General features: G+C 40.3%; 1 protein-coding gene across 1 annotated transcript; it reads right to left on the minus strand.

Moving 5' to 3' along the window:
- Positions 1–732: 732 nt before the first annotated feature.
- On the minus strand, positions 733–27769 carry LOC115200077 (leucine-rich repeat transmembrane neuronal protein 4-like). Its single transcript, XM_029762780.1, has 3 exons — positions 27105–27769; positions 23964–25557; positions 733–980 (listed from the first exon to the last, which is right to left on the minus strand). The coding sequence occupies exons 1-2, from the start codon at positions 27136–27138 to the stop codon at positions 24008–24010; spliced, it is 1584 nt and encodes a 527-aa protein (XP_029618640.1). The 5' UTR covers positions 27139–27769; the 3' UTR covers positions 733–980; positions 23964–24007.
- Positions 27770–27958: the final 189 nt, after the last annotated feature.

The following is a 27958-nucleotide window of genomic DNA, read 5'->3' on the forward strand; positions in this document are numbered from 1 at the left end:
CATAAAAATTACTAACATAATAAAAATCTCCATTAAAATACATAGTTCTGGCAAAGAAATGTCAGCTGTACACTTGACATGAAAACAGTGTGCCCATTACTTACCAAGTTTTCTCTTCTCCTTGTGAATCATTTCATTTGAGTGGCTCACTTATTGAGATGAAATCTCTACGGGGACTTGAAAACGCATAAGATCTCTGACTGGCAGTGTTATTTGAAAAAGCAGCACAAAACCTTTCAGCTCTGTTAGTTTTAAATTTGTTCTGCTATTCCATTGCTCACCCTACTGTTTCCCCAGTTATATTTATTGCATTTTGTATTTAATTACTTACTTAACACAGGGAAGGTTCCAAAACTGTGAGCAACTGAGTCAATAAGTTCAATGAGAGTAATGAATCATGTAATTATTTCAATTTCTCCTCATGATGCTGGACACCATTTCAGTAGCAGAAGGAATGTGATAGTGTATTTGGACTATTTTCAGTAATAGTGGATATCAAAGGGTAAAATACGCTCTGCTATCTTGTAACAGTGCTCTCTAATTTCCATTAATGAATATTTTCATTTTTATTAGTGAAGGTATAAATTAATTATCTCTATGAATAACAGGTTCTCCAGTCAGAATGTTATTCCTCAGTACAGATTTGCAGCTGTTCTCCCTCACAATCTGCAGCAGTATACAGTACTGTAGCAACACCATGCTCAGTAGCCCAGATGGAGAGGGGAGTGCTTGTCTGGTCTCCCCGTCTGCACAGGTCACTGTTGGGGGGACTGGGGGTCCGTGCGCGTGAGTGAGGCGGTGTGCGCAGAGGGGAGACCAGCAGTATGACCTGTCCTGCAACCCGGTGGCCTCAGACAGCCCTGTGGCTGGAAGGGGGGCTCAAAGCCCATGTTGAGATGCAGTGCCCCACGGGCCTGGCACTAGTCCACTATGGGCTGTTCATACCTGTACAACGTCAGGGCACTCAACTGCTGTGGTACCTGAGAGAACAAAGGAAAAGGATAGGGGGATGGAAAGAGAGAGTAAGATAGAGAGGTTTAAAAAAAATCCTCTCAACTTTTTATGTTAGGGTGCAAAGTGAAATAGGCTAGTGTACAGATAAATTGCATGCAAAAATCTCATAATGAGAACAGTCCCAAAATGTTAGGCCAGTTTACAGTAGTATACGGTCCCAATTCAAACAATCACAGATAAAGGGAAAACCACACTGCAGATTCACTGAAACAATGTTTACGGTGTATTTGAGGGACAGGTGTGGTTTTGTGTCAACATCCAATGAAACTGTCTGTGAGAGGAACAGTGTGCAGGGTGTGTCAGTTTTAATGTAGTTAACACCGCCTTCACAGTGTTTCCTTTATCTGTTAGTCATTCACCATTGAAATGAATATCAGATTTTCTGGCAAACCTAAAAAATCGGATTATTGCATGCAATAACTGTGCTCTACTGCACAAAACACATGAATATCACTGTGCTCATTTGTGCAAGGTCATAACTGATTTATCTCAGTCTAAACACTAAAATGACAAATGTACTGTATGTACCACAGTGCAAAAAACACTAACAGTAGCATGCAGGATCATCAATAGTAGAAGGGCACCCACTCAGCTAAACTGATCTGCAGTATACAGTGTGTAAAATGAAAGCCTTAAGCAAGAGTGCATACATACTTGCTTTTACTCTTTTAAATGGAGTCTTGACTCCCTTAAGCAGGGGGCTCTTGTTAAATTACAAGCACTTTGCTGATTCAAAGGCCTCTCTCACTTTTATGTACTACAGTTCTGTGAATTATGTTGAATTAAATCAGATCAAACGGTATAAATGTGGCATTAAATATTGAAACTAATATCACAATAGTTAATTGATTCTGTTAGTAGTTCACACACACATATACACACACATACCATAACAGAAACAAAACAAAATGTGTTAGTCATTTGAAGAGACTTTTGTAGCCTACACTGCTTTATGTTTTAGATTGTTTTACTTCTGAGCTGGTCAACCTCGCAATGGCCCCAAAAACTGAATGAATCACATTTGAATAGCATTGATTATCGCTTCCCCAGCTAAGCTCTCGAAACTATTTCTTTACACATCCGGATGTTTATTGAATGTAAATAGAATATAAATAGAATATAATCTTAATTGCAGTAAGATTTCCTCTTTAAGTTGATGCACTATGTTGAGGGCTTGAGATCTCTGTTCCCAGAATTAGCTTATGTGGATTAAGCCATACATTCTTCAACTAGAAGTAAAATACCTAATATATGAACATACACTTTACAATGTTGTTGTGGAGACATTATTGATCATTTGATAACCGCCTGAATCAGTTTTCAAGCTTTTTTAGTTTTCAAGCTCCTGAACCTAGCTTGATCTTTGGGGAACTTAATATTCACAACCATGCCCAGAATATTCATGTATTCAGTAGGGGGTCTGTATCTATGAAGGATTCACACAAATTGTCAGCAGAATGACTAGTTTTAGGAAAAAGTTTCCTAATTAGTGTAATGGGAAGAGCCAAATGTCTGTGTGAAAGCCTTTAAATTAGCTTATGGCCCTACAGTGTTGAGCAAATTGCCCTCTTTCTCTGTTAACAACAGCACAAGACAGGAAGGGGGCCATAGCTTAAAACAGCTCTTTAAAACAAGCCTGGTCTCCGGTAATTTTCAAATTGTGCAAATCCCAGTATGTGAAGTTGCCACGATTCTATTCTAGCAGGTCAGCAACTTGGATTTCCTAATAGGACTGTCAACTTTTTAGTGTTGATTAGACCTACATTTCAATGCATCTGGTCAATGTTTATGTTGCTTTGTGAGAATAGATACTGTACTCCACAGTGTAACAGTTGAGAGGCAACTATCAGGGAAGAGCACCAAAGTGTGTGGGGGGGGGGGGGCACAAGTCAACATACTTTGGCAACAAGGCCTTAAACTTTTTGCGATTAACCTAACTGATCAGAAATCCTACATGTGTTCTGTGTCAAACTCTGTTTACAAACATAATGTGCTCGCACTATGCACTAATGCAGAAAAAAATGACAATGACATTTAGCTAAATGGGATTTAAGTTGTACCACTTGAGTCCTGTCCTCAAACACAAAAACACTTGGACCTCAGCTCTAGGATCTATTCGAGAAACAATCAAGACAACACTGACCAGACAGACTTTTTTCTTTTACTTCGTAATGGATTGAGCGATTTTATGTTGTCTTATGAAAACATCCTCCATTGTGGTACTCAGTTTGAGGATCTCCTTCCCTGAACCCCTTTCTGAAAATAGGATTAAATCCAGGTCTGAGTGATGAATATTTGAAAAATAAAAGGCTTTTTGGCTCGCCGGTGAGCGTGTCCGTCCAGGTTTAATCAGGTATATTGGGAAGGAGCTGGCTGTTATGGTGGGAGCTTTTAAAGGCGTGACTCATAGGGCTAGTATAGCCTGGGCAGCAGCCAACACCATGCATTAAAGGTTAAACAGCGCAGACAGAGGAGTTTGCTTTAGGCCTCCTTGACGTCTTCCCTCAACAGAACGTGGCTGAAGAAGTCTTCTCTTATTCACATTATAACACAGCAAAAACATAAATAGCCCTAGATAGATGAACACCCTGGAAAACACTTCTCTCTATTAATAGCCATTTCTAAGCCTGAGCCTCTCCTTTTCTTTATATCAATTTAAGACATTTAAATTCAAATTATTTTTTTATTTTATTTGAGTGGGGTACCCCAAATTTGTCTCCTTACACTGCCCACTAGGCTACTCTGGTCCCCTAGTACACTGACTAGTACATTCGTCAAGATATGTCCTTTATGATCATAACAAACCATATCAAATAACTAAATCCAAGTACTGCAAGTCACATAGTGTAGGTAGGACATAGCAAGATTTGTTCACCAAGATTCAAACATCTTGCAGAAAAGCTGAAAGAGGAAAAGTAAAAAAAATGTTGAAGATTAGGAGTTAATCATCATTATATAATATAAAATCCTAGTTCTGTAGCTCCATCAATGGACTTATACAAAAACCTGAAGAAGGCCACTTCTCTGTCACTCTCTCCCTTAGTCCCTTTTTGGAAAGACGGACAAACGTAAGTAAGAGGACGAGTGCTGAGGATACCAAAGAGAACAGGCTATAAACACTTAGGTCAACGTGCACCGCAATTAAATCAATTTTCCAAGCTATTAGGTTTGGATTGCTTATCAAAGCATTCACTCAAGTTTTTCCCCCTTTGCACTGCTCTGAATTGGGGTCAGGCTGCAAAGGAATGATTTCCCATTAGGATACAGACAGCTGCAGTGTGCCAGCATGGCCCAGCGTCAATCTCAGACTGCCGTGGGTAGCATGAGCCCACGTTGGCATATTAACATCCTCAGGCTGGGCCTTCTCCACGTCAGCTGGATAATTCACTCAGTGGTCTATGTGATCCAAACATAGAGCATGGACAGGCTGCTATCATCATCTCTGGTCATTACATGGGCCCTGAATGGTATGCTAATGACCCAAGGGCCTGTGCTTCACTGCATGCTTTCCATAGATTGACTGCATAATGAAGTGAAGGTAGTCTAATTAGAAAGATGATGATAAAGTTTGACTCAGCGTCGGACAAGGAAGACCACAGAAGTTGTAACTTCACTAACTATCACAGGATATCATGGTTCAGCTAACAATTCAGATAATAGTTTAATAATAATCATTTAGGGCTGAATCCTATGAACAGAAATAAAACAATTTGCACAAATGGCATGCATGCATTGACATCAATGCATGATTTATGTTCAAGTCTAAGACACACACAAGTAAGTAAGGATTTAGCCTTTAATGTTAATTAATTGAGTATTTCAAAACTACTAATAGACATTCCATTTTACGTAAATATACATAACTAAATACTGTAGTTGCTTTTGTCTGACATCTATCCAGTTGTTAAACTGCCTTGCCATAAAAAAATTGAAGCAAAGCCAAATCAGTACAGCAACTTTTCCATCGTAATACTGCAAGCTCTGAAGATTCAAATAAATCCTAATTTTTTTTACTTGAAATTCACTATGTAATTACATTTTTAGTTGAGAAGTGTTTTACGCACATAATCCTTCAGATGTAGGGATTTATCTTCCCCTAATGCCGCTCATCCTATTTTCAGCTCATCAATGTTGGCAACGCATGCTCAGATGATCTGGAGCTGACCATCGATACTACTCTGGTTCATTATGAGTACTTTCTGATGTCTGAAGTCAGACAAGTCACTGAACATACGTATGTACAAGCACCCTCACAAAGACACACTCTCAAAAAAGCTGGTGTCTTTGTATCAAATAGTAATGAAAATAGTCTCAATCTTCAAAACACTGATAAATATTTTATTAAGCAGGTCATGGCAGCTATCATTGTTATAGTTAAAAGGGTCCCAGTGAAATAATTCAAAAGGGTATTCTGTGGGAATGAACTCTCTCTAATGCTGTTCATCCTATTTCCAGCTGACCAACGATGCTTATAGGACAGATGACTTTGCTTCATTGTGTGTGCTTTTCTGATGTCTGTCATCAATATGCAGTACATTCTGAAAGTAATCAGACCCCTTGACTTTTTCCACATTTTGTTTAATTACAGCCATATTCTAAAATTGATGATTTCCCCCCCCCCCCCCCTAATCAATTTACACACAATACCCCATAATGACAATGTGAAAACAGGTTTTTAGAAACATTTGCTAATTTATAAAAAAAAAATGTAAAACAGAAATACCTTATTTACATAAGTATTCAGAGCCTTTGCTGTGAAACTCGAAATGTAGGTGCATCCTCTTTCCATTGATCATCCTTGAGATGTTTCTACAACTTCATTGGAGTCCACCTGTGGTAAATTCATTTGATTGGACATGATTTGGAAAGGCACACACCTATCTATAAGGTCCCACAGTTGACAGTGCACGTCAGAGCAAAAAACAAGCCATGAGGTCGAAGGAATTGTCTGTAGAGCTCTGAGACAGCATTGAAAGTCCCCAAGAACACAGTGGCCCCCATCATTCTTAAATTGAAGAAGTTTGGAACCATCAAGACTCTTCCTAGAGCTGGTAGCCCGGCCAAACTGAGAAATCGGGAGAGAAGGGCCTTGGTCAGGGAGGCGACCAAGAATCCAATGGTCACTCTGACAGAGCTCCAGAGTTCCTCTGTGAAGATGGGAGAACCTTCCAGAAGGACAACCATCTCTGCAGCACTCCACCAATCAGGCCTTTATGGTAGAGTGTCCAGGCCAAAACCACTCCTCAGTAAAAAGCACATGACAGCCCACTTGGAGTTTGACAAAAGGCACCAAAAGACTCTCAGACCATGAGAAACAAGATTCTCTGGTCTGATGAAAACAAGATTGAACTCTTTGACCTGAATGCCAATCGTCACGTCTGGAGGAAACCTGGCACTATCCCTACGGTGAAGCATGGTGGTGGCAGCATCATGCTGTGGGGATGTTTTTCAGAGGCAGGGACTGGGAGACTAGTCAGGATCGAGGGAAAGATGAACGGAGAGATCCTTGATAAAAACCTGCTCCAGAGCGCTTAGGACCTCAGACTGGGGCAATGGTTCACCTTCCAACAGGACAACCACCTTAAGAACACAGCCAAGACAATGCCAGAGTGGCTTCGGGACAAGTCTCTCAATGTCCATGAGTGGCCCAGCTAGAGCCCAGACTTGAAGCCGATCTAACATCTCTGAAGAGACCTGAAAATAGCTGTGCAGCGACGCTCCCCATCCAACATGACAGAGCTTGAGAGGATCTGCAGAGAAGAATGGGAAAAACTCCCAAATGCATGTGTGCTAAGCTTGTAGCGTCATACCCAAGAAGTCTCGAGGCCGTACATGTAATTGCTACCAAATGTGCTACAACATAGTAGTGAGAAAAGGGTCTGAATACTTATGTAAATATAGTATTTCAGAACAAACATGACGCACCATGTGGCCAATGATAACAGCAAAACATATACTCAGTACTGGAAAGTGAATGCCCATAGAAGGGTTCATACACATTTACCAGCCATTTGCAATTCTAACAAGCTATGACAAAATTAATTATATTTCCTCTCTAATTATTTTTCATGTCCAAACATAGGGCAGAGAGCCCTGCATGCTGTGCTTGCCCTACCCTCTCACTGTCTGAAATTGAGCACTAACAGAGTGTGAGAAATCACAGTGTGCCATTCAGAAATTATGCAAGAACATGCTGTTAATCTATTCTCGGCTTATTGCTGTAACAGCGTGAGCCAACCATTCCTGAGTAAAGTGTTAATATGATATTACAAAATGTTGAACGACATAAGTAAAATCCTTTGACATGAATATTAATGTTATTAATATTATTAATATCCTCAATAGCGGGTGATATTTCAGTTCATCATACCAAAAAAACATACAATAAAATGATACAAATCATGTAAGACAGATAATCTGTTTTACATGATTTGATACAGACCTCATTTCAAATACTATTTCAGGTATTTCAATTACTTTTCAATATATTTCAAAACAAGTATTCAGATAACCTTTATTTTAAAAAACAAGTAGTTGAATATTGGAATGTACAAATACACTGATTCAAATACACTCCCATCCATTTAACCCAGGTATCTGAAAATAGTATTTGAAATAAGTATTTGAAAGTAAATAAATACTTTCAAATACAATTTGGTTGACTATTTGGTTTTTTCAAATAACCATTCAAATGCTCAAATAAAGGTACTTGTTTTGGGCTGTGTATATAAAAAATATTTTAAAAATCCAGAGAAACTAATATTACAATAGTAGTTGGTTAGGGAATGGTTAGGGAATAGCTTTGTTTTCCATTCTCCAGAAATTGTACTCTTTCTCCCTCTCTCACTAAGAAAGAGAGTAGGTTTCAATACTTTCGGAGGAAACAAGGGGTGAAGGTCTGTAGTGTATGCATGGAGAAAAACCAGCTGAATGCACATTAGTGTGCCAGGAACAGACCATTTCATTTCCTAATGTATTTCTATGGTTTATCAGGCTGGCTGTCTCTGGATGGGATATCAAGATAATGTTGCAAAACAGAGATACTTTAGTAAGTGCAAAATGATAAGTAAATAACCAGTAGAAACATTAACTTCTAAGGAATAATATTAATGCAATCCCCTCTGTTCTGTCTAAAAGAACACTGGTTGTGGTTGACTATGATCTCTACTTGTTCAAAGAAATGAGGGAATATCTCTCCTATGATAGAAGCTTCTCTAATACAGTATACAGATATAACCTGGATCTGCAGCTCGTCAGATGCTGTCATGCCCTGACCATAGAGAGCCGTTGGTTCTCTATGGTAGAGTAGGTCAGGGCGTGACTGGGGGTGTTCTATGTTGTTTATTTCTATGTTGGTGTGCTTGGTATGGTTCCCAATCAGAGGCAGCTGTTTAACGTTGTCTCTGATTGGGGATCATATTTAGGCAGCCATTTCCCCACTGTGTTTTGTGGGATCTTGTTTTTGTGTAGGTGCCTGTTTGCACTTCACTGTCTTCACGTTTCGTTTGATTCATTTATTGTTTTTGTATTTTGCTGAAGTTTCACGTTATAATAAAGATGTGGAACGCTACTCATGCTGCGCCTTGGTCCAATCATTACGACGATCATGACAGATGCACTGTCAAGAATCACCCTTTGGATAAACCTTAGAAAGGCTCTATGGTTGGTCAGTAGGCAAGGTCATGAACTTGTCTGTTTCTAAACACATGGGTCAGAATATCTTGGGGAAATCCCCATGAACATCACTGTCCTCTGAGACAAGAAAGGCTGTTGATTGAAAAGAGAGAAAGGTGATAAGATTAACTACACGACATTGAGAGCTAGAAATTATTTTGAAAACAGTGGTGCCCACACATGCCTTCTTTAGAAAATAATCCCTTTCAGCTGCAGAGGATAAGGAATGACTCTCCATGGGTGAGTCACCAGCACTAAACATATAGCTACACTACCAGTGCTCTCACAGTGTGACAGGCTCAGGCTCATCACATATTATTTACAGAGCAAAGGGGTAAGAAAGCTAAACTCCAATGCTCTGATAGATCTAGCATAAGGCATGCACACACAAAAAAATGAATGAACAGTTTGAAGAGATTCTCCGGTACTCTTGTATACTTTTTAGCCAGTAGATCTGAAAGTAGCACTCACGAGCCAAAAGTGGTCCCCAACAATTGCGTACTACGTCACATATGTGCAGACGTGCACCATGTCATTGCTTTCTCTCTCACTTTGCTGTGTGTGCATCTTGCTAGCTGTCACTCAAATGGCGAGGGGGTGAAGCTCATTGGCTAGAACTCGAAGCACAGCTTTGTGAAAAACAGTCGCTTTCAAACTAGGGATTTCGTGGCTAATTGAGGTAGAACAGTAATTGTGCTCATAGATTATGCATATACGAAGTACACATTGACACATCCAGCCCAAAGCGGGAGGTTTAAGAAATTCTTAGTAGTCGCCAAAGTTCTCGGGGTCTTTAAGGCATGCACACAGAAAACCTCCACTACCAACTAACCAACTACCATAGATACTGAGTGGAACGGACTCAGTGATATACAAAGTGATATTTATAGGTGTAGGATCTTAATTTGACCAGTTTCTCACTGCAGGAAAATAATCCTGCAACTTCAAGAAATGTGAATTATTGTGTGCATTATAATTAAGGGATATTTTTGTAGAGGTTGATACATTTTTAGTTAAGGCAAATCAAAAGGAAATTTCCTGCAACAACAGGGTAATCAAATTAGAATCCTACATCTGCAAAGTATTTATAATCACTGCAAACTTGTTTAACAGATCAAATAAAACTAGCTTTTTCAAGAGGGCACAAACACATTGCTTTTTCAATTTCGATGGATCCCATCCTGCGCAAGGTACAATGACTCTAGTCAATAACTCTCTCGTAGAGTACATTCTCTAGCCATCCTATCACTATGTTGAGAGAATTATTTTTTTTTTTAAATAAAATCATTTGTTGCTGCATTTTTGTTTTTTATTTCCACCTGCCCTGCAGTAGAGATACATTTAGAAGAACGGCTGGTTTGGGCCATTTCCATGGATCAGTGAATATTCTGTAATCTAAAAGTGGCAATATCGTTAGATGCTGAAAAAGCATTTGATAGGATGGAATGGGCATATTTCATTTCTCTCTTAAAAGAGTTTGGCTTTGGTCTGGTATTTATTTCCTACATTGAGCTATTGTATGAATCTCCCAAAGCAGTTACAGTGCCTTCAGAAAGTATCCATACCCCTTGATTTATTCCACATTTTGTTTTGTTAAAGCCTGAATTTAAAATTGATTAAAATTGATTTTTATACATACAATACCCCATAATGACAAAGTGTAAACATGTTTTTAGAAATTTTAGCAAATGTATTTAAAATTAAATGCAGAAATATTGAATTTACATAAGCAATCACACCCCTGAGTCAATACATGTTAGAATTACCTTTGATAGTGATTACAGCTGTGAGTCTTTCTGGATAAGTCTCTAAGAGTTTTGCACACTATTTGTTTTTTAAATTCTTCAGGCTCTGTTAAGTTGGTTGTTGATCATTGCAAGACAGACATTTTCAAGTCTTGACATAGATTTTCAAGCCAATTTAAGTCAAGAATGTTACTAGGCCACTCAGGAACATTCAATGTAATCTTGGTAAGAAACTCCAGTCTATATTTGGCCTTGTGTTTTAGGTTATTTTCCTGCTGAAAGGTGAATTTGTATCCCAGGGTCTGTTGGAAAGCAGACTGAACCAGGTTTTCCTCTAGGATTTTGCCTGTGCTTAGCTCTATTCCATTTATTTTTATCCCAAAAAATGCCCTAGCCCTTGCCGATGAGAACCAAACCCATAACATTATGCAGCCACCACCATGCTTGAAAATATGAAGAGTGGTACTCAGTGATGTGTTGGGTTGGATTTGCCCCAAACACTTTGTATTCAAGACATAAAGTTAATTTCTTTGCCACAGTTTTTGCAGTTTTACTTATTATTTACTTATTGCAAACAGAATGCATGTTTTGAAATATTTATATTCCTTCTTTTCACTCTGTCAATTAGGTTAGTATTGTGTAGTAACTACAATGTTGTTGATCCAGCCTCAGTTTTCTCCTATCACAGCCATTAAAACTCTGTAACTGTTTTAAAGTCACCATTGGCCTCATGGTGAAATCCCTGAGTGGTTTCCTTCCTCTCTGGCAACTGAGTTAGGAAGGACGCCTGCATCTTTGTAGTGACTGGGTGCTTTGATACACCACCCAAACTGTAATTAATAACTTCACCATGATCAAAGGGATATACATTGTCTGCTTTATTTTATTTTTACCGACCTACCAATAGGTGCCCTTCTTTACTAAGCATTGGAAAACCTCTCTGGTCTTTGTTGTTGAATCTGTGTTTGAAATTCACTCCTCGACTGAGGGACCTTACAGATAATTGTATGTGTGGGGTACAGAGATGAGGTAGTCATTCATAACACTATTATTGTCCATGCAACTTATATGACTTGTTAAGCACATTTTTACTCCTGAACTTATTTAGGCTTGCTTTTACAAAGGGGTTGAATACTTATTGACTCAAAACATTTCAGCTTTTCATTTTTAATTAATTTGCAAAAACAAAATTCCACTTTGATATTATGGGGTATTATGTGTAGGCCAGGGACACAAAATCTCAATGAAATCGATTTTAAATGCAGGCTGTAACACAACAAAATGTGGAAAAAGTTAAGGGGTGTTAATACTTTTTCAAGGCACGGTATAAGAACAAATGGACAAATCTCTGATCCATTGAAGTTATCAACAGGGACAAGACAGGGATGCCCTCTGTCCAGTTATTTATTTTCTCTAGCCACAGAACCTGTAGCATAAATCATTAGAACTCTTGGCTCAATTCGGGGAATAGAAATGAGTGGAGAACAACATGTGATATCATTGTATGCACATTACAAGTGGCTATGCTAAACATAAAAGTGATCCTTTGAAACAGGTCCTATACACTAAATGTAGAGTTATTTGGCAACTTCAGTTGTGAATGATACAAACCTTAGAATTTCTTAGAAATCAAGACATACAGTATATGGGCTGCATGATACGACTAATAGGCTATTGATGATTTGAGAAAGTCGAGAAAAAAGCTTGTACTCTATTCCTTGCCTCAGGTTGCACAGCTGTTCTCTTAAGTGATCATATTTTCACCCATCAGACTATTCTCAATTTAATCTTGTCTTTGCCAATATGTAAAATTTGTTTTGATTTTTAATGGCATATTATTAAATGTGCAGGAACAGGGGAAAGAGAAAAAAGGCATGTCAGTCCATATGCACTCGATTAGCGAATGGAAGCCGCAAGCTTTTCCTCAGGTCAATTTTTGAATGACGGCTAGGCTACTTCATTTTTATAGCCGAGCTGTGCTTACTTAATATGAGCGGCTGAGAAAATAAAGATAAGAATACTTATTTCACTCCAAACATAAACCACTGTTTGAGGAGCATGCTCCTGTTGCGCGACAGGTGATACTCATCTTAAACTCTGTATGTCATGGGCTCTCCAACCCTGTTCCTGCAGCTACCCAGTGCTTCATTTGGGAAACCAAACAAACAAAACATGAGTTTTCACACTCTAATCTGTTTCACCTGTCTTGTGCTTGTCTCCACCCCCACCAGGTGTTTCCCATTTTCCCCCATTATCCCCTGTGTATTTATACCGGGTTTTCTGTTTGTCTGTTACCAGTTCCTCTTGTATTGTCAGGTCATACCAGCGTTTCCTGTTTTTTCCTGATCTCAAGTTTTTGTTTCTAGTCTTCCCGGATCTGACCTTTCTGCTTGTCCTGATCCTGCCTGCCTGACTCTGAACTGGTTAACAAACCTCTGCCCGCCCTCGATCTGCCCTTTGCCTGCCTCCTGTGTTTTAATAAATGATCTGCGAATCGTACTAGCCGCCTCCTGTGTCTGCATCTGGGTCTTATCCTGAGTCGTGATAATGCGTATGGGTGTTTTGAATGAACCATTTCGTTGTGTTTGGCTTTGAAACAACATCAATAAAGACCATGTTTTACACTCAGTTACAATCTGCTGTTGAACTTCTTTCTTCAAATTGATCAGTGAGTTTTAAAACCATTATGGTTTTTTAAAACCTGAATGGCACAAATACACAATTCATGTCTCAAGGCTTCTTCTTTAACCTATCTCCTCACCTTCATCTACACTGATTTAAGTGGATTTAACAAGTCACATCAATAAGGGATCATAACTTTCACCTGTATTCGTAACACCCGCAATATCATCAGCTTAACATGTGTATGTGACATATAGAATTTGATTTGATTTATTCACCTGGTCAGTCTACGTCATGCAAAGAGCAGGTGTACTTAATGTTTTGTACACTCAGTGTATGTGTATTGAAATGCGAAGCTACTATGTCTTTTATGTGTTCATGGGGGGGTATGTATCAGGTAGGGTGGTTGTGTTGTTTCTGTTATTTGAGTTTTCATTTTGCTTTGTTGTTTATACTTATATTTAAAAAAAAATGTAAATATTAAAAGAACAACAAAGAAACTGTAAGCTACATAACTGTAAAGAACGAAGAATTTAATATTTTATTTCAACAGAGAGTTGGGAGAAAAGTTTGTGTGTTGAAGAAATCCCTCTTTCATCTTGTTGTGATGCCATTGTCAGCTCCCCCACACTACCAGGCCTTTCACTACACTTCAGTTTCCATGGTGATAACAGTACAGGACTATACATCTTACTCTGAGGCTGTAGAAAATTGTATGTGTGACAGGGGATGAGGGTTAGACGGGCTTCTAACATTCTCTTAAATTATCCTCAGGTTCTGAACACAGATGAACTGAGCTTCACCTAAAAGATTCAGAAAGGATGCTAGTTATTTAGGAGAAAACTGCCATATATTGCTATGTAAAACATGCTAGTGGTTCACATTGTAGGGTTTCATCCATTCTGTCATCGTCTCTTTCTCTGCTATTTCATATAGAATACATTTTGCAGCAGAGACGACGTGTGAAAATGAATCACTCAGTCAGATCAGATTTGGTTGATCCTGAGGCGACTTATTTGTGCTTGTTTCTTGGAGCAAGAGCAGGAGGCCAAACAACTGTGTAAGTGCTATGAGATAGGCCCTGGACTTGAGCACACTCTTTCAATATTGATGTGGCTGAAAATGTGAGCAGACAGGAGATGAGGCAGCCAGCTGTTGGCCTGATAAAATGTTACCATAGAAGAATGGTCTGACACTGATATAAGGAGGCTCCCACTGACAACAGGCTACATCAGCAGTGATGGCTGTTGAAATGAGTTACCAGGCAGGTTACTGTGGAAGCTCCCTTTAAGCAGTATGACAACACCCAGATAACTTGCTACAAACCAGTAATAACACTGTTCTCAGAAACAGAACAAGGTTTTGACGTTTTTGTCTGTTTGAAGAACTGTGGTTTCAGTGTTGCTTCAAACACCTGACAAATCAGTATTCTGGCATGAATACTACGCTAGAAGAAGGCACAGCCAGCAGGTTGTCAACAGGTAGATAGATCATCACACAGCTCTGTGTTGGTGTACTGCTGATCTCTCATATAACTGAATCTATCCCCACAGGCCTGCCATTATACAAATCTGATGTGAAGATTTGGGCCTTTCCCCTCAGCCTGGTCTCATAGACATAACATAGTAAAAGCCACCAGTAAATCAGATGACAAAAGGAGGAGAGTAATAGAGAAGAGAAGGGAACAGATAGGGCTTTATAGCTAGAACCTGGCAATCATCTTCAAAAAGATCCCTTTGAACATGCTGATTCAGGACCTGTGTATTATTGTGTGTCAGTACTGGTGAGGCTCAGGCTGCTGACTGGCGTTGGGATGAAACACTGCTCTACAGCTGTTCTTTCAGCCATGCAGGATTGGGGGCACTAAATGTAATTGATTACAAGGTTGAATGGATCCATTTTGCCACAGTTTGATTATCCAACAGGGCTTTCAGAAATAAATAACACAAGCAGATTAGGGATTGACCATTAATCTCCTCTCCTCAAATTGACATTTTCTCTATCACACCCACACACACAGAAGCCCCCATCATTATCCTAGCCTATATAGACAAAGAAATATCCCAACATTATACTGACATTTGAAAAAGGTTAGGAATACCTCTCCCTGGCTGGCATAGTTACTGGTTGTTAGTGTTGTGTACATACTCTAGCGAGGCAGAAAGGATTTGAATGGGTCTATTGAAGAGAACACTACAATTGAACATGTGATAAGGACTGAAGATCCATTTCATCACAGCTAAGCAACCCCCCCCCCCCCCCACACACACACATTAGTATTCTGATGCAGCCACCCCCAAGCAGTAGCCAGTGCCAGACACTTAATTTGTCATTATTGCTGCATGACAACTGAAGTAATTGAACCTCTTGCCCACGGAACATCTCTGCCAGCCTGGTGAACTTTTTCCTCATTGTGGCTGAGACAGTGATGAAACGACCTCTGTGAAAAATCAGACCCCCGTTGAGGACAAATTTACAATGTCATCAAAATAACCAAGCCAATGCAATACAAGTCAATTCAAGCGAATGAAATTAAGCCAAAACAACTAAAAGATTCTGAAACAACACATTGCTGGTTTGTATTCATTGCAGTCTTGTTTGAGAGCAACAGTGACATGGGGCTCCAAGTATCAAATATCAGTGCAAGTTCACATTTTGAAGTGCAAGTAGAAATATGATCAAAAACAAATTTAGCATCAGGACTTCTTTCTTACCCTTTTATGTCGGGCTCTCTGAAACACAATCCAATGTCAAAAAGCACAATGTTTGCTCAGCTTTCAGCCTATTTGAACACCCTGCTTGTCTCACACATAGTATTTATGAGCCACAGTGTAAGCCATGAACTTAGATTCACAAGGAGAGCGAGAGCAAGAGACGGAGGAAGGTTAAAGAGAGAGAGTGAGAAAGAGAGAGAGAGAGAGAGAGAGAGAGAGAGAGAGAGAGAGAGAGGGGGGGGGGGGGGGAAGGAGGGAGCTATAACTCAGTCTCTCCTTAGGAAGTTACAGTCATACCCAGGCAGGTTGTCAATTTTAAGGCTAGTCTCAACTCAGTCAGCTGGTTTCATTAGGTCCCAGTGTCTAGGCCAGCCATTAAATCTTGACACTACCTCCAATATTTAGCTCCCAATCTTTCCTCCATTCTATGTACTGTAGGCTTCAGATTTAGTAGCTCAGAATTCTGTATTGGGTATATAATGGGTGCTAGCTGATGTGTATTCAGAAATGCATACTCATAATTATGTAATAACAGAACAGGCCTACAACATTCTGTGAGAACTTGCGCTTTATCAACTTAAGTTTGAGATGGTTTAATTCAACTGTAGACAACCTCACCTCTCCCACTTCAGTTTGTTTTGATCAAAAGAACTGAGAACGAGGTTGCCATGAGCACCTGCTGAGTGTGATAAAATCAATTGAACCTACGAGGGCGGCATACCCAAAAAGTAAAAAGTCCCTCCATGAACCAGCCTCATGGTATCTGACAGCATTTTGAGTGACATCTTGTGTCTCGCTTCTCCCAAAGCAATTCTGTATAAGCTTCAAGGCTACACCCTGTCTCATGAGCCATTACCCAACCTCTCGCCGTGGACACTGCTAATTTGGCATGTCCAGACAACCTTGACATCAATCACTGGAGAACGACCAATTAGCCTTTTCGCCTTGGCTCTCACAGGGCCCCATTACGTCCCTGTGGTGGCACACTCTGCCAATCTGCAACAATACATTTCAATCAAATAGTTTCTACGAATATCAAAACAATTTATGTTCAAGAATTGGCCTTCAACTGTGAACCAGACTCAATGTCAAGATGGCTCAATAAAGACTTTGGCATAGGCAGAGCCTTGATTCCATGGACAACCATATATATATATATATATATATATATATATATATATATATATATATATAAAACATGTCAAATTCAGTTCAATCTCTAAGCAATTTCATTTAGTTATGAAAGAGCCTTTGTTTGTTCTATTTCATAACGCACTAATGCACGCATGCACGCACACATACACAATCCAGCTTGTCTCTCGCTCATCTCATTCTTGATCATTAGTACACAGATGGTCGCACTGTATTTCATTATGTCTGTTCAATTTGGGTGCAAATGTATTTATTTTAACAACTTAACTTCTTCCTTAACTCTCATGTTAACTCTCACTGGATAGTCTACCAGTCTCTTGCTAAGCATGCCCTCCATACTTCCTGGATGCTGGCCTTCAATCCCCCAGAAAGAGATAGGGATTGACTGAGATCCAGAAGAATTGCCAGAAACAGGGGAGTTCAATAATGTCCAACATGCATAGGGAGAGAGATCGATACAAAATTCTGATCTTCAATTGATTAAATGCATCTGTTCTCTGCTCCAAGGATAATCTCACCCACTGATTTATTTGTGCGGAGAATGTTTTACAGAAGATGCAATATTGATCTCTCTCCCTTTCCACCTCCATCCACTTTCACAGTGGCTGTGTTTAGACAGGCAGTCCAGTTCTGATCTTTTATTCACTAATAGATCTTCTGACCAATCAGCTCTGAAAAATATCTGATGTGAAAAGATCTGATGTGACTGGTCAAAAGACCAATTAGTGGAAAAACGATCAGAATTGGTCAGCCCTTGTGTCATTACAAAATGTAATGTCACAACAAAACTAAATGGAGCACATGACAACGACATGGATGGAGCGCAGAAGAGCAATAAAGTCACATGAGGTCCTTGAGCGCTACAAAAAGCTGAAGATGTCAGCACCAGGTAGCCTAGTGGTTAGAGCGTTGGGCCAGTAACCAAAAGGTTGCTGGATTGAATCCTCGAGCTGACAAGGTACAAATCTGTCATTCTGCTCCTGAACAAGGCAGTTAACCCACTGTTCCCAGGTAGGCTGTCATTGTAAATTAGAATTTGTTCATAACTGACTTGCCTGGTTAAATTAACAACGGGTCCATCATTATCAGTCAAATAGATTTCCTTTCAAGAAAAGTGATCAGTATCTAGGACTGGGTCATGACATCTCCATTCAGATTAAAGGATTCATCTGAATAATGGTATCATGCACTAGTAATTGAGTACTATTGAGGAATATTTGGAGGATGCTGTCTACCTGTGTCTGATTCAGCCATACTCTAACCACATTTCTTTAAATCGAATCAAAGTCTACAATACAGAAACACTTTCCTTGATTTCAAAGTGATACTTGAGATAGAAAAAGACCAGCGGAGCCAAAGAGGATAGAGAAATTCTGGGTTTTTCTCTATCATTAAATCTCCCTCTGTACTGAATTCCTCCCCAATCCTTGAGATAGCATCTTGAAAACACTAACTGCCAGCTTTTACATTACAAAGTCAGAGGGAGGGCAAAAGTACAATGTGGAGACAAGAAAGTAGGGCTATTGGGGCTTGAAATGTTTCCACCTGGAAATGGAATGTGACCAACATGTCATTAAAATCTTAATTGTCTCATATTAATAGGACATATCTCCTGTGTTTATACTCACTCTGCACAGTGATGTTTGGCATATAAGATATCCTATTACATTTCCAACCGCTCTGACTGCCCCTTGAGGAGAGAGGACAAGGGATAACAGAGATGAGGAAAAAAACTCTGCTCTTTTCATCTGCAGGGCTATTAGTTATTCTAGCCAGCAGAACCCCTAAGTAAGTCCTCCATTTAGTGTTCCCATACCACATTCCCATATGAAAGCTAGATAGTGAGGACGTCCTCCAGACTAGAAGCTGTTCTGCACCTGTGCACTTAATAATGGATGACATTACTTTTAACATTCCAGAGGTGGCACCAGAGGTCCCCGAGTGGTGGGGCAAATAGAATTCTCTGGTAATCTAACCAGGTAAAACTCTAGACTAGGGCTGTGGCGGTCATGACTTTTTGTCAGCCGGTTATTGTCATTCAAAAGACTGCCGATCTCACGGTAAATGACCGTTAATGAACATAAACAAGTTTAGCATCTCCACACCTCCATGCATAGGCCTAGAAGCTGCATAGCCTGCAAGCCGCTGAAGCGCGCCTTTGGAACATATACATTTAGAAAAGTCTAAGAAATCAATTTACTATACGCCATCACAATAAATCTATCATTTATTTTAGTCAGGTATAAAGAAACATTATGATATGAAGAAGAAAAAAATTCAGAGGAAGAGAACATGAATTGGCCTACTGCATGTTATCTGGCTATGCTCCATGCCAAAGGTTGTAGGCTTGTTCATTTAGCAGACAGGATATGCTTATAAGTCCGGTGCCAGTATTTTATATTATATGATTTTATAGTAAAAATAATATAATTGAACATAGCTGAATAAAGAATAATAATAATAATAATTTCCATTCCGGAGTGAGTGTGCATATGAAGTGGCTATGTTGAGCGTAAAGCGATAATTTGAAACAGGTCCTATATATGCTAGATTTAGAGTTATTTGGCAACTTTAGTTGTGAATGATACAAACCTGAGAATGTCTTAGAAATCAAACCATATATGGGCTGTATGGTGCGACTATAGCCTATTGATGATTTGAGAATGTCGCAACAAAAAAAACTTGAGCTCTGTTCCTTGCCTCACACTGCACAGCTGTTCTCTCATTAAGTGATCAGATTTTCACCCATCAGACTATTCTCAATTTAATCTTTGTTTTTAAAGTGGAGCTGTGCTTAATAAGAGCAGCTGAAAAATAAATATAAGAACACTTATTTCAGTCCATGCATCAACCACTGTGTGAGGAGGATGCTCTCACTGCGCAACAGATGATATTCAACCCAAACTCTGTATGTCATGGGCTCTCCAACCCTGTTTCTGCAGCTAACCAGTGCTTCATTTGGGAAACCAAGTGAAATCTGTTCGGGAACATCGATAGCAATACGTTTTTCGCAATGAAACATATAACTGTAGACAGCCTCTCCGAGCGCTCGAGTAAGGAATGAAGGAGACAGAGGAGATGGATGGTGAGATATTCTGTATAGCTAATTAATTATGAAAATATAAAAATTCCCTATTACTAGGCTATCAAAATCAAATACAAATGTCCTATAATTGTAGGCTAACTGTGAGCCGGCCAGCACAATCCATGAACCAACAGCATCATCTAGGGCTATATGTTCTCTCCCAGACTCGTGGAAATACATTTTGGAGTGGAGCATAAGGTAACCAGCCCATTGAGGTAGCGGCAGGTAACCTAGTGGTTAGAGCGTTGGCCAGTAACTTAAAGGCTGTTGGATCGAATCCCTGAGCTGACACGGTAAAAATCTATCGTTCTGCCCCTGAACAAGGCAGTTAACCCACTGTTCCCCGGTAGGCCGTCATTGTAAATAAGAATTTGTTCTTAACTGACTTGCCTAGTTAAATTAAGGTTAAAAAAAATCCAGTATGCATAATAATACAGTCCACACTCAAAGCCGATTGCTCAAATGTGTTACATTTTGGAGTATAGGCTAGACCAAATATGTACCAAAGACATCTGAAATTAGTTTTATTTTATGTTTTTTTTGCAATGCGTAATATGCGGTAGTCTATGTATTGTATAATAGCAAAATTATTTTATTCAGGGGGGTTTTCGGGCCTGGTCTCATAAGCCTATGCATAAGATCTAATATGTTAATGAGTGTTTTGAATTAATCATCACCTTAGAATGCGCTGTCCATTTCGTTGTGTTAGGCTTTGAAATAACATCCACATGTTTTACATTCAATTTCAACCTGCGGTTGAACTTCTTCAAATTGATCATCACAGTGAGGTGCGTTTTAAAATCACAATACTGTTTTGATGACAAGTGTTTGATGTGATTTTTGATTGTATTTGCATTGATGTCAGAGTGGTTAAGGGACAATAGAGCCCTGAGTACCAGACCATTAGGACCTGATGGAGGGACAATAGAGCCCTGAGTACCAGACCATTAGGACCTGATGGAGGGACAATAGAGCCCTGAGTACCAGGCCATTAGGACCTGATGGAGTGACAATAGAGCCCTGAGTACCAGGCCTTTAGGACCTGATGGAGGGACAATAGAGCCCTGAGTACCAGGCCTTTAGGACCTGATGGAGGGACAATAGAGCCCTGAGTACCAGGCCATTAGGACCTGACTATCATTAGTGAGTTGGGTACTACCAAAGCATGACCAGACTTTACTGCAGTCATGACTCATGACTGTGGGTGTGGCGGTAACATGGTCACTGCAACAGCCCTACTCTGGACCCAGTAGGGTATGACAGTGATTAATCAGTTGTAACAAAGTTCTATATAGGCTATGATAGGACCAGAGTTTTTCTAATCAGGTCACATGGTTTTAAAAAACTCCTGGAAATACTCCTGGCCCTGGGGAGGATGAAAACCCTGTCAAACTGCAGCAACCTAGTAATTATACTAACAGGTGGGTTTTCTATACACAGACACAGAGACAACAACTACGATTGGGCAAAAGAACTCACAGGGTTGAGCTTGCTTTATGCAGGTTTGCATAATTTAGGCCAGGGATGAGCAACTTTGATAGAGGTGGGGGCCACAAAAAAAGCTGCGCTCATCACGAGGGACCACATTTACCAGTGGAAATACTTCTTTCCTTTATATTTTCTTTTTTATAAAGAAAATCATACTTTCTCATCTTCTGGTTGCTAGAGACGTGACTCAGTCCTTCGTTCAATTAGTTTGATATTTACGGAAGTGACCCAGTCGTTTGTTCTTTATGTTCCGTTGCAATGCTCACTGGCAACGTTGTTATCCCTCGATAGCTAACCATCTAGCTACGGCTAACACAGTAACAGTCACATTTTTAATGCTTTCGCATCAATATTTTTTATGAAACTAAATCAGAAGTGGTGGGGCACAGCTAGTCTTTTAGTTACCAGACTGATTACTGCAGTAGTGAAACAGAATCAGAGGGAGTCAGAGGGAAAGGTGCAGACTCAAGTGGCAATCCCTGGGCAAGGCATGCCCTGTTAATAACAATCTACCAGTCTGTTAAAAGCCAACAAGCAGCAGGACAGGGAAAGACTGATACGTGGCATCAGAGAAATAAAGGGCAAAAGTAAAAGTGCCTAATTAAGAATGGGCAAATGATTTAGTCCTCTGTCCGACTTCCTCTCTCAATCCCTTAGTATCTACACTCTTAGAAAAAGGGGTTCTTCAGCTGACCCCATTGGAGAACCCTTTTTGGTTCCAGGTAGAATCATTTTGGGTTCCATGTAGAGCCATCTGTGGAAAGGGTTCTACATGGAACCCAAAACGGATCTAGTTGGAACCAAAATGGTTCTACCTGGAACAAAAAGGGTTCTTCAAAGGGTTCTCCTATGGGGTCAGCCGAAGAACCCTTTTAGGTTCTAGATAGCACCTTTTTTTCTAAGAGTGTAGCTGTGGTCCCGAGAAATGGTCATGTAAAAAGAAAACCAACTATGCAGCATGAATTTCCATCTTCAGTAGTCAAAATATGTATGCCATGGCTTTAGTTTTGATAAGTATTATTGCACAGTATACTGTAATACTGTAGCTGTAATAGACTGGGTTAATCTGATTAGAAGCCTTGTAATTCAGGGGGCCAGAGGGACATAATATCAGTTTACATTATTGCTATGGTCAATTTGTAAGGCTTCAGAGTAAGTGATTTGCTGGGGCTCCCTATGTCAGAAAAAAATAATCTGGTGGTGCTATTACACAATGTAATAAATAAATGTACTGATGACAATAAATCTGATTACTCTTTTATCAAATGAGGCTTTGAGAGACATCAGAGGAAATACAGGTGTTTGGCTACAATAGTGGTGATATGTTGAAGGGTAGAAGTAGTATTGGGAATACATTTGAAGTCCATGAACCTTCTTTCCACTTTACATCTCCTCCTTTACTTCCCTCCCCTCCCCCTCTACCTCTACAGTATACATTCCTCTATGACTCAGTTCTAAATCACTCAGTGTAGCTTACTAGACATTGGATACAATGCACATTGACGGCCTCTTGCTCAGTCTCAGATCTCCAATGAAGACTTCCAATTTACTGTAATAAAATCAAGGTCCATCTTACTGTAAGAAAACAGCCTGACTGCCATCTTACAACATCAAGGGCCTTTGTGATGGCTTCTGGCCTCTGCTTAGTGCCTGGCTTTGCTTCTCTTTGTCTAGAACCACAAACATCAAGTGACAGAGGCATAGCGAGAGACCGAGAGAGAGAGACAGGGCCAGGTTTGAGATGGTAATGTAGATAGAACTTATCTTAAAAGAAACAGACTGTTTTGCACTGAGGATCTTCTGTACTTGATAATGCAATACCTTTACTGAGTTTTATTTTCATGTAATACCCCAGCCATTACACCCGAGAGGTGTTAAAGATATAGCCTCTGTCTATTTATCATGACATTTTAAGTCCATGAATCGATTTATCACTATAAAGAAAGTAAGAGAGAGAGAGTTCAAATAAGACAATAGTGACATTCAGTTCACACTATCACATACAAATTAGGAAAGCACAGTGGGAGAATACCAACATTCTTTGAATGCAATGTATAAAAACAAACAAAGGAGTCACCAATCAAGATTCACTTGAATCAAGTATTTACCACAAACACAGCCGTTGGCAAGGTAGCAAATACACACATGATAGGAAAAGAATCACTGCATAGTGACTTGATCTGGCATGTTATCATTCTATTTTGCCTACTGTAAGACAAGAATTCAAATGGAAGCGCAAGAAAACTTGAACTTGAGCTTCACTCTAACTCTCAATCAATTCATGATGCTTATTTTTTAACAGAGAGGTAAAGCGTACTTTAAATGACCTGGGTTTATCTGAACCACCCTGGCATGCAATGACTCAAGTCACCGTGCACTGACTCATATTTCCTATCCAACAAACAGACACAGAAAGAGGATTAAAAAAATCTAACATTTTTTTATCCCCAAAATCACTGAGAAATTTACCTCTCGTGCCTCGCAGTGGAAATGGATTTTAGGAGGGTGACGCATCATACCTCACATTCTCTGGATCCTGAGATTGTGTATGTGTAGGGTCCAGTCCCATTAACCAGCACCTCCATAGTTTCAGAGTTTGCAGGTTTGTAGTCCACATAATACTCTTGTAGAGGCAAGCTGAGAGTGCGTTCTGTTTCCTGCACCTTTTTCTGCTGCTTTTTGACCATGGAGCGCTGCTGGAGTTGCTTAATGCTGCTGGGGTAGCGCTTCCAGGACACATAAATAACCAGGAGAATTATAGTCACCGACAGGAAAAGTGCCACACAGCCAGCAATAATCTTATGGAAGGATACATACTCAAAATCCTGCTCTGGGGTGGTAGGGGAGACCCCAGAAGGGGAGGGGATGGCCGTACCACTGCGGGTCAACTCCTCATCAACCCTGGACAAAGTGGGAAGGGGCAGGAGCTCAGACTGAGATGGGGTGTTGAGGGAGGCTGCGGTTGAGATAAAAGGGGTGGTGGGGGTAACCTTACAGATACTAAATGTTTCTACTGCATCAATCACTTTTTCTCCCTGGGCCTCCTTAGGCCCAGCACAAATCATAGTGGTCTCCTTGTTCCCCTTGAAGTTCCTCAGCCAGGCCACTAAGGGGCAGATGCTGGGGCTACAGTACCACACATTACCAGCTAGGCTGATGGTGGTCAGGGAGATCCAGGCATCCACTGTCTCCTGGGACATGTTGCTAAGCTTGTTGGAGTCCAAGTTCAGGGTCTGTAGGTTGGGGAGACATTGATACGTACTGGAATCCACTATCTGCAGTTCATTTCCAGAAAGGTCCAGCTTTTGCAAGGCCGTCCATGTCCAGGTTAGACCCTGGCTTATTGACTTAATTCGGTTCCATTGCAAATAGAGTGCCCGCAGGTTGGTGAGGCGGGGAAAGTGAGAGAAGTTGATCTTGGAGAACTGGTTGTGTTCCAAATGAAGTTCGATCAGCTTGAGCAGCCCAGCAAAGGCATTTCGAGTGAGGCTTCGCAATCGATTATAGCCAAGATCGAGAAACTCCAAATTCCGTAAATCCTGAAAAACCCGCATTGGGACAGTTTTCAGAGAATTGGACCGCAAGTGGAGACTAAGCAACTTCCGCAAGCCCAGAAATTGACTGGGCTGGAGGGCTTGCAGCTTGTTGTAAGAGAGGTCAAGATTGCGTAAGTTAGGGACAGTATGGAAAGTGTTGTTTTGTAGCTGTGTGATCTTGTTAGAGCTGAGAATCAACTCTTTCAGCCTCCGTACCCCATGGAAGGCTTGGCTGTCCACTGAGTTAATGTAGTTGTGGTCGAGATAAAGCCAAACAAGCTGACTGAGGCCTGAGAACTGACTAGCGCTGAGATTCACTAAGCTGTTGTAGCGCAGAGAGAGGCCCTGGCATCCCACAGACACATTGTTTGGCACATCCCGAAAGGCATTGGATTCACAGTATACTATTTTCCCATCACATCTACAGCTTTGAGGACAGGGGCGCTCACGAACACTGATTGGAGACGCTAGCAGCCAGCCCTGCATCAACAATGGGATCATGAGCCATCTATCTCGCATCAGGGATCCTGCAGAAATGGGGGTGGGGGGTGGAGATAGGGACACTCAAAAAGTGCATTCATTTATGTCAGTAAGCATACTGTAATTCAAAATGAGAGCATGCTGAGAATAAACATTTTGACACTGTGAATGAAGTGGGAGGGGAAATATTATCTACAAAACATGTTTAGCAATATTTGCTTAAACCAGCCTTCTCAACTTTTTAGGGGACCAGCAGGCTGTGGTCCTTCCTGCTTGGAGAAACACTTACATCCCAGATGTTTTGACACACACGGAGGTGCCTGTCCACGGTCAGAGATTGAGAAACCGTGATCTGAATTAAAGTACCGTAACTATGGGTTGTTTAGGGAAATAGTGGAGAGTGATTGTGGTATTTTATGGTAAAAAACATCTAACCTAAATGCAAGAGCTGCATGCTGCAAGAGATCAGCTGCTAGTGTGCTTTTTTACATGAATTAGAAATGACATCCATCAACATTGAATTCCTGTGGGTGATATTGAGAGTGATGTGAGGTAAAATGAAAGGTTAGTAGATCAACAGGGATAGCAACTATAAAGGAATCATGCTCTATAATTATTTTCAATAAACTATTATGATTAAGACAATGGCCAAGCAGGAATATCTGTAAATTAAAAGATAATTGAAGGGGATCTGTAATTTCAAAGAATCTATTAGCCAATCCTCAAGCCACAAATCTATTGGGGCATAAAACCTGTTGTAAAAGTGGTGACCTTCAGTCTCACATACCATAATACTTTCATTGAAGTAATTGGACGTTTTATGTAGTACTATATCATGGGACAATAGGACAGCTCAGTTGTGTATAAATGCAAATAAAAAAACTGAGAAGAAGACTAAAGAAGAGTCTAGGCTAGGCAACGTTTCTGGTTAGTAATTAAACAGAATCAAAGCAATTCAAATCAGCACCTGATTCCTTTGACTTCTTTATTAATTACGGTCTCTATGTAATGCATTGCATTATGCTAATGAGAACAGTGTCAAAACGGCATCCCATGAAGGCAGATTGAACACTGATGAGACCAAAAACATAGGAAACCTGTTGATCAAAGTGAAGACTATTTATTTATATCAAAGCTGTATTATGCCTACTGGCCATAGCCTGCCCTCCTAAGCAAATGGAGTTGCGGTTACAAACTCTAGGAAACCCTTAAAGTTATCAAAGCTATAACTTAATAGCAAGACGTTTCAGATGCAGAAATGCTGTCTGCCTGGTAGGCTAATTTCATAAAGGCCGCTAACCTAGCCTACAACTGCGGCACATTCGCATTAGCATGCGGCAGATTGATACTAGTGTTCCCTTCATGAGGGTCTGCATGGCATATTATGCCTCTAGGGATTTTTCTGTATTTTGTTCGGGAATTATAGGACTTTCAATTATATTCCAATAGCATAGGAAATACATAACACATGACTTGTCACAATAGCCTAATGTAATCAATGTCGTGATTCGTTTGTCTTTGAGCGGTTGCCTTGCCTTCCATGAGAGCAATGTAGTTGGGCAAATGGAACACATTTGTATGATCTTCAACATACCCATCATGTTTTCGTGGTGTCGGCTCCTTTTCATAGGTTAGAGCCCTCGGATGCTTGACTCCAAAGCCCGCATGTCGCGCGCAGTCCTCACTTGGTTGGACAAATAGCCTAACCAACACAGCTGAACTAGCCCGCTCAACGAAGCCAATGCAGCCACTTTGCTCCTCGGCCAAACGGACTGCACTGCAGAGCTACTGCTTTGCTTCAAAGTCTTTTAAGTATGGAGTAGCCTTATCTATCCTTATTTCAGTTGCATACCACGACTCAAAGTATATAAGCAAAGAAAAAGCACTGTAGTCTATTCAACAGATGACGACGGAAAGAGCCCATTAACCGCATATAGTCTACCTTGAAAAAATACACTTTAAAAATAAGTTTATATATTTTATCTGCGGTTTGAATCTAGAACAAGCAACACAATACGCTGATATTCCCAGTGTAAGCGTGTATTCCAGTCAGCAAACACCAGTGTATGCGTGAGATTCAACCAAGCGGATTACTGGTTTTTGCTGTAGCCTAAAGTATTTGCCGTGTTTCGCCTTTCTCGCTCTGTAGTCTAGTCGCAACTGGTCCTGATGAGAGAAAATGAATAATCGAGTGCTGGCAAATGCTCGTGCGCTCAGACTGCAAGACAAGGATAGTCGGGATGCCCTCTTCTGGTCATATCGCGTGCCTCAGCAGTGTTGCCATCGAATGGATGGATAGGCATACACAAACTAACTGAATTGAACATTTTTGTATGTTTTTGCACAATTAACTAAACGCTACTTTTTAGGGATGTAGGCTTAACGATTCACCGACAGGCTTGCGCATCCGTCCCAGGTTCAAATGTTCAACATCGGCAGAGTGCGTTG

This window comes from Salmo trutta, chromosome 9 (assembly GCF_901001165.1).
Source record: "Salmo trutta chromosome 9, fSalTru1.1, whole genome shotgun sequence".
NCBI classification, from domain to species: Eukaryota; Metazoa; Chordata; class Actinopteri; order Salmoniformes; family Salmonidae; genus Salmo; species Salmo trutta.

Bases quoted from the DNA above. Each gene is read 5' to 3' on its own strand.
- LOC115200077 (XM_029762780.1), bottom strand. From the start codon at position 27,138: ATGAAAAGGAGCCGACACCACGAAAACATGATGG. The intron at 25,558-27,104 runs GTATGTTGAAGA...CCATTTCTGCAG, and splicing joins ACACCACGAAAACATGATGG to GATCCCTGATGCGAGATAGA.